This window comes from Rhinolophus ferrumequinum, chromosome 17 (assembly GCF_004115265.2).
Source record: "Rhinolophus ferrumequinum isolate MPI-CBG mRhiFer1 chromosome 17, mRhiFer1_v1.p, whole genome shotgun sequence".
In the NCBI taxonomy this organism is placed as follows: Eukaryota; Metazoa; Chordata; class Mammalia; order Chiroptera; family Rhinolophidae; genus Rhinolophus; species Rhinolophus ferrumequinum.
The window spans coordinates 8,749,051-8,756,929 of record NC_046300.1 but is presented as its reverse complement, the minus strand read 5'-3'; the positions used below and the strand labels follow the sequence as shown (position 1 = coordinate 8,756,929).

The 7,879-nt window shown below is 49.1% G+C and overlaps 1 protein-coding gene and 1 pseudogene across 1 annotated transcript; one reads left to right on the top strand and one right to left on the bottom strand.

The window, feature by feature from the left end:
- Positions 1-1,592: 1,592 nt before the first annotated feature.
- On the bottom strand, positions 1,593-5,112 carry LOC117037195 (serine protease 44-like). The gene is made up of 5 exons (XM_033132984.1): positions 4,950-5,112; positions 4,482-4,638; positions 3,545-3,810; positions 2,650-2,813; positions 1,593-2,092 (listed from the first exon to the last, which is right to left on the bottom strand). The coding sequence occupies exons 1-5, from the start codon at positions 4,978-4,980 to the stop codon at positions 1,856-1,858; spliced, it is 855 nt and encodes a 284-aa protein (XP_032988875.1). The 5' UTR covers positions 4,981-5,112; the 3' UTR covers positions 1,593-1,855.
- A 2,180-nt stretch (positions 5,113-7,292) lies between these two features.
- Positions 7,293-7,617, top strand: LOC117037174 (60S ribosomal protein L37-like; annotated as a pseudogene).
- Positions 7,618-7,879: the final 262 nt, after the last annotated feature.

The window sequence follows — 7,879 nt, the reverse complement described above, 5'->3', positions numbered from 1 at the left end:
TTGTGTGTGTGTGTGGGGCGGGGGGGTCCAGCTCTGGGGACCACATTCCTCAGCCTGGCATCTACAGGGCTTCACATGAGTTGCCACCAATAGGAGGTGAGTAAAGGTGGGGTGCACCACTTCCATGCCAAGCTAGTCAAGAGGAGGTGGTCTGCTGTACTCGTGCACAGCAGGGGTTTTCCAAGCATGGTCTCCAGAGCAGCAGCAGCAAAATCAGGCAACTTATTAGAGATGTATCTGCTCAGGCCCCACCCCAGACCTACAGGATCAGAAACTCTGGGAATGGAACCAGAGATCCATATTTTAACAAGCCCTCCAGAGAATTCTGATGCAGATAAAGCATCACCACAGAGCTAAGTGGAGCCGTAAGAAGAAAAGCTCCCTGCTAACCAAGAACACTTAGTTGGGATGTTACAGGAACAAGAAGTTAAATTAATGTTGTTAACCCACGGATATTCAGTGGCTTCTTCAAGCATCTAGTTCGATACTTATTAATAGACTGGTTTTCATGTAAGCTGTCGGTCTCTCAACCCCAGCCTTCCTCGGACAACACATGGGACTGACACAGACTGCCCCCTGTAACCCACGGATAACGGGGAGCTACAACCCTGACCCCTGGGAGGGCAGGGGACAGAAGAGGGGAGGGAGTTGATCAGCAGCTAGAGAGAGACACCCTGGGACACTCAGCCCTGGAATGAGGGTGAAGAACTAGATCCTAATACAGTGAATCTCCCTTGCTCTCCTCCCTGGGGGATGCCAGCCTTTGCTAAAAAAGTTGGGGGGGGGGCGGCAGGGTTGTGAGCAGAAAGTAAAAGCAGCGGAAGAGGAGAAATATTTCTCATGCCCCAACTTCACACTTTCTCTCAGTTCCAGTTTCTCTTGATCCTCTATTCTGAGCTACAGAGGCTGTTAAATTAGGCTACAAAGTACAAAGCTCCTGGCAGACATGCTGATGACTAACAGGAGCATGAGGAGTAGGACCCAGCCGGCTAAAACCATCCCTAGGACTCACATACAAGCAGGTGGGGACTCACCTCTCCCTCTAGGGCTTAATAAGAACCATATATAGCTGCTAAGCTAAATGTAAAACTAGTTGTCTGTCGAATATGCAATATGCAACCCCACAGCGTCCAGGAGAGCAGAGCTTCAGAACACACAAGCCACGCTCGAAACATTTTATTCAGCTGATGTCAGAAATCTCCGCACTCCTTACTGCCTCAACACAACTTGGGGTGAGCCTGGATGTGGCCACCAGGCCACTGAGGAAAGGGGTTCCAAGACTGGGTTGACCCAGGAGGGTTCGTGTGGCAGAAGCTGACCACTCACAGAAGGATCCACACTGGGGTGCAGGGGAACTTCTCCCCACCCCAGACAACTGAGTCAGGTGGAAACCCCGGGTCTCACACCACAGCAGGGACCGGGCAACGCCTCGTCCACTCACTCTGGACAACACCACGCTGACTGGTTTGACAAAGTGTCACGTGAGAGCCTGAAACCACCCAGGTCTAATGCTCTTCACCACTGATGTCATCTGTTCTTTGGTAGACGTTCTCCAAGATGTCCATGAGGCACCAACTCCACCTGGCAGGTCAGCTGGCCCTCTAGCTGGAATGGTTTCACCTCTCCATCCGGGCAGGTAGAGCACAGCCAAGGTGTGAGTGTGGCCAAGGCAGGTGACTGGAGCACCAGGCTGGGGCACTTTGGGGGCTCCAGTCTTGCTTCTGCTCTCTATTGTGTGGATCTCCACAGGGTCGGTGGGTCCCAATCGGAATGTGAGGAAGGGCACGGAGGAGTGGGCGGTGGGAGGAGAGGCCTAGTGCGGGACTCAGAACAGGAGGGGAGTGGGCCGCGGTGATCACGGAGTTGCCAGGATGCCCAGGGGCAGCACCAGACACAGGGGTAGGAGGAGGAAGGCTGCTGAGTCCTGAGAAGAAGCCAGACTCATGCGATCAGTGATCCAGTCCTTGTAGACACTAACTTCTGTATAAACACCAGGAAGATGTCTGTGACCACAGCCAATGCCCCAGCTCACAATCCCCACCTGGACCCACGTCTCATTGTATTCACAGACCAGGGGCCCCCCAGAATCTCCCTGGAGAAAGAGAAAGAAACAGGAATGGAAGAGGATCACCAGCAGAACAGGCTGACCGTACTGCAAGGCACTGGGGAGGTGGGCATACATGGGGCTGCCCCAGGCACCCACCAGGCCCAGGATCCTGTGAATGAGATTTGAAAATTGAAAATTTTTAACAAGCAAATTGTGCATACATACTCCAAAAATTATGTACAGGAAATATTGAATATAAACAAAGTGTACAAAGTTTGAGATAATAATGAATAAAGCCCTTACCTGAGTACATTGCCTATCACATAGATGGGGTTCAAAACATGTGACCCATATGACTGGTATTTCCTGCCTCAATCCTCCCTCCTCCCTGTCCCCGCCAGGCAGCATCAGCTCCTCTCTACTGAAGGACGGGGTCAGGCCAGCCAGGAAGAGCCTTGGCAGCTTGTCCCATCAAATCCCTTCAATCTGAATAAAAGGTGAATGGAGGGGCAGGCAGATGATACAGACCCTCCTGCCTGTGGATGAGGACCCTTTGAGGTGACAACCAAAATGCAGAGATGGCAAAGGGCGCATGAACTGACCTGGCAGGAATCCTTTCCTAGGGCACTGTAACCACAGACAGTCCCTTTCTTGACAACGTTACTTATACTTTCCAACTTTTTCTTGAGTATCTCATTACATTCCTGATAGCGGATAATGCTTAGCTCAGCCTCCTGAAGCAGCTCTGGAACATCATCTTTAGAATCTGTAAAGATCATTTAGGAGTAGGTGGGTCTGCTTACTGTGCTGAGACAGGAGCCCCTGGCAGCCACTCTGGGTCTCAACACGGTGTGTTCATATACAAACACCCTCTTAGAGCAGTGGGTACTGCCCCCACTTGACATTGGAGGAAATAAGACCCAAAGTTGACATGAGGAGACTAGAGGTAAGAAGTGAAGGAAGAACAGATCAGGACAGGAAGAGGCGAGGCCTTACCAACCTGAGAAATCAAAACCAAGTATCTGTCACTCTGCGTATCATTAATAATAGTGACAGGTGTCCTGTGCAGCAGTAAAGTGTCTTTGCTTTAGAGCAGTATCATAGACTCTAGGACAGGAAGTGCCCCAAAGGTACCAAACCCAGCCTCTGCAGGATAGGAGGCCCTACAGTTTCACCAAGAGGCGTTCTCTGGCCTCTTCTCATTCACAGAAAACGCCCTATCCACCAAAGCAAGTACTTCCAGTTTGGAAAAGCTCAGATTAGCAGACGTATCAACACTGCGTGAGCTAAAATCTACCCTAGAAAGAACTCCCCCTTGCTTGTCACCCATGACCCAAGGGCCTGACATACTAATAGAAATTTGCAACACCATCAATTACTCTCCAGTAGCATCTTCTCCACCCTCTTCCCTTACTCACTTACTAGAAAACTGCCTCCCTGTCTCTCCCTTTAGCTTCCCTGACCCGAGTTTGTTACAGTCTTGCTTCCCAGTCTCACCTTTTTCATGTAGTTTCCCCCATCCGGTCACCCAGCACTCCGTACCAGCTTGCACCTCGAAGGCCTTTTGAGGGAAGCACACAGGCTGGATGTGTGAGGAGTACTTCACAGGGAACTCGAGCAGAGCCAAAGCAATATCATTTTTGATTGTTCCGAAAGGACTGTAATCTTGGTGGATAACAATATCTTGAACTGGGACCTTGACTGCCGTGGTGGACGTGTGCTTCACGTTAATGTCTCCTATCTTCACCGTGTAGTCCAAATGGCTGCAGAGAGATCCTAGAGGGTCGACCTTCCCCTTCCATATGTTCCCAGTTCTTCCCAACCTGGTCCTATCTCCAAAGCCAGCCATCAGCCACTTCCTTCCCTCCAAACCACATCCCTTCCCTGGACCCCTGGCCACTCTGTCCTTGGTTCTCAAAGCTTGGTCCCTGGATGAATAGCATTAATATCCACTGGGAACTTGTCACATGGTTCCCACTCCTGACCTACTGAATCAGAAACTCTGGGGGTTTGGGGACAGGCAATCTGTGTTTTAACGAGCTCTGCAGTTGTTTCCAGGCTCTTTCAAGTTTGAAACCACTGATTTAGCCAAATTACTATTACACTCCTACTACTACACTACATTCCCTAAATAGTCCCCCTTGCAAATCTCTGCCTACACACTGTCTCCCAACTGGCATCGTTCCTACTTCTTACTACTTGGTGAAGATTAATCAGCACAGGCTTAAAAGAAGTGGCTTCGAACCTGATTTTGGATCTTGACTTTCCAGGCTACCGAGGGCTTTAACATCACCTACCTCTGACTGCAACTTGAAGAAGAGGAATTGTGACCCCCTTTTCCAGATGAGGATGAGAAAATTCAGGGAGGGGATAGGACTGGCTCCAGGTCACACAGCCTGATCAGGGGCCCAAGCCCAGCGTCTCGAACACTCACCCATATATGCAGTGGGCTGCCGTCAGCACCCACCGATTGCCAATGAGGGAGCCTCCACACACGTGCTCGTCATGGATCTGCAGGCTCACCTGCCAGGGCCAGTTCTTCTCTGAAGCCGGCCTTCCACCAACTATCCTCAGACTCCGATGGCCACATCCTGGAGCAGGTCAATGAAGGGATGGGACCGAGAAAGTGAAGCCACTGACACCACCACCATCATAGACAGATAAACCTCAGAACCCTCAGAGCAAGGCCATGGCCCCTCAGACACCCAGAGCAGGTCTGTTTCCCCTAAGACTCCATAGAGAATGGTCATCTCAGATCTCAAGGGTAGGGTTGGGTCCACTCAGACCCCCCCACCCCAGGAAAAACTTGTGTCCCCCTGAGGCCCTCCTCCCCCAAGGCAGGGTCCCAACCCCCTCAGACCTAGCCAGTTCTCTGTGGCAGGGCCTGGCCCGGAAACATCACCTGAGGAAACCTGTGGTGCTCCTGCGGCCATTGCCGCTGCGGGTGTCTGTGGAGCTGCCCAAGCCTTGTAGGAATCAGAGTCACCTGCGGTGAACGCCACCAAATGGGATACCGCAATCACGCGGGATTCGGGGGCTGCAGAGGGTCCTGGAACCCCTGCAGGAGGCGGCGTCCACAGGCTGGCCCCAGGGTCCTCAAGGCCGCCAACTGAGTGGGTTGGAGACGGTGAGGGCAGCGCCGACCCACCCGGCGCACCCTCCCCTCCCGCCCGGGCCTCACAGAACCGGGGCTGAAGGAACACGAGCCAGATAAGCAGGCCCAGGCAGCGGCCACCGCTGCGGGAGCCGCCCAGGGACGCCATGGACACCGACAAGTCGTGTCAGCCCTCTCGGGGCGCCCCCTCGCGGGGGCTCCCGCCCCTGCCCTGGTGTTCCCGCCCCTGCCCTGGTGTTCCCGCCCCTGCCCTGGTGTTGGCAGGAAACAGGGGTCTCGCAGGCAACTGGGGTCATCGAGGGTCAGGGCGTGGGTGGGACTAGGCCGCGGGAGTCCTGACTCAAGTGAGTCTTCTTTCTTTCCAGTTCTGCATGGACTCATTAATGGGGTCGATCCCAGGCACTCAACGTCCCCTGGCCTAGGTCTCTGGCCACAGAGACGGGCAGCCACCTCGGTAGTTTACACAAATGCCTCCACGACTCCCTGCTGCCTTTCTCAGCATTTCCCTCCCCTACTTATTTGCAATTTAAACTCCTTTACGTGAATGTTGCACTTACCATTTCTAACCACTGCCATAGATAATAGTGCTACCTTTGTAAAAAAGCAACACTCACATGAAAAGAGCCATTAGCGAAATGCAAATTAAAACTACAATGAGATAACCACTGCACACCTAACAGACTGGCTAAAATTAAAGCGAGTGACAACACCAAACACTGACAGGAATACAGAAATAATGGATCACTCATACATTGTGGTAGGAATGCAAAATATTACAACCTCTCTGGACAACAGATTGGCAGTTTCTAAAAAAATAAAATATGCAATTACTATACAACCCAGCAATTGCACTCCCAGGCATTTATTCCATAGAAATAAACATTTATGTACACACATATACACACACACAACTGTACAAATGTTTATAGTAGATAAATTCATAATATAGTAGTCTCCCCTTATCCACGGTTTCGCTTTCCATGGTTTCAGTTACCCACGGTCAACTGCAGTCCAAAAATACTAAATGGAAAATTCCAGAAATAAACAATTCTTAAGTTTTAAATTTCCCTCCGTTCTGAGTAGCGTGATGAAATCTCATACCATCTTGCTCTGTCCGGCCAGGGATGTGAATCATCCCTTTGTCCAGCGTATCCACGCTGTATATGCTACCCATTCATTAGTCACTTAGTAGCTGTCTCAGTTATCAGATCCACTGTCGTAGTGTTGCAGTGCTTGTGTTCAAGTTACTCTTATTTTATTTAAAAATGGCCCCAAAGCACAAGAGTAATGATGCCAAAGAGAAGCCATAAAGTGCTTCCTTTAAGTGAAAAGGCCAGCACACTACAAGATATTTTGAGAGAGAAACCACATTCATATAACTTTTTATAGTATATTGTTACAATTGTTCTACTATATTATTAGTTATTGTTGTTCATCTCTTGCTGTGCCTAATATATAAATTGAACTATCATAGGGATGTATGTATAGAAAAAAACAGTACAGTTTACCCTCAAAACACACAGGAGTTAGGGATGCCAACCCCCCCTCACAGTTGAAAATCCATCTATACCTTTTGACACAAAAACACTTAACTACTGTTGACCAGAAGCCTTACTGATGACATAAACAGTTGATTAACACATATTTCGTATACGCTTTATATAATGTATTTGTACAATAAAGTAAACTAGAGGAAAGAAAATGTTATTAAGAAAATCACAAAGAAGAGAAAATACATTTACAGTACTGCACATATTTATTGAAAAAAATCCACATATAAGTGGACCTGTGCAGTTCCAATCCATGTTCTTCAAGGGTCAACTGTATATATAGGGTTCAGTACTATCATGGTTTCAGCCATTCACAGGGGGTCTAGAAATGCATTCCCCAAGAATAAGGGGGAATTACTACAGCCAACATCTGGAAGCAACCCTGCAGTAGACAGAATAATGGCCTCCCCAAAATGTCCACATTCTAATCCCTGGAACCTGTGAATATATTACCTTACATGGCAAAAGGAATGTAATTAAATAAAAAAAATCTTGGGGGGGGGACAGATTACATACATAAAAGTGGTCACAGAGCTTTGCAGTTCCTCCTATCAAGAGATGAAGTCAAGTTTTTGGTCTCGGTGGCAGAAGCGCGATGACGAAGGGCATGTCATCATTGGGAAAGCGTCTCAATAAGACGCACACGTTATGCCGCCGCTGTGGCTCTAAGGCCTACCACCTTCAGAAGTCTACCTGTGGCAAGTGTGGCTACCCTGCCAAGCGGAAGAGAAAGTATAACTGGAGCGCTAAGGCTAAAAGACGAAATACCACTGGGACTGGTCGGATGAGGCACCCTAAAAATTGTATACCGCAGATTCAGGCATGGATTCTGTGAAGGAACAACACCTAAACCCAAGAGGGCAGCTGTTGCAGCATCCAGTTCCTCTTAAGGATTTCAACAATTAGTTGCACAATAAATGTTTTGATTTTAAAATAAAAATAAAAAATAAAAAGAGATGAAGTCAGGGGCAGCTGGTTGGCTTAGTCGGTTAGAGAGCGGTGCTCATAACACCCAGGTCACTGGTTCAATTCCCACACGGGCCAGTGAGCTGCACCCTCGACAACTAGATTGAAAAAAAACCAATTTGACTTGGAGCTGATGGGTCCTGGAAAACACACTGTTCCCCAATATTGCCCAATAAAAATAAAAATGAAAAGAGATGAAGT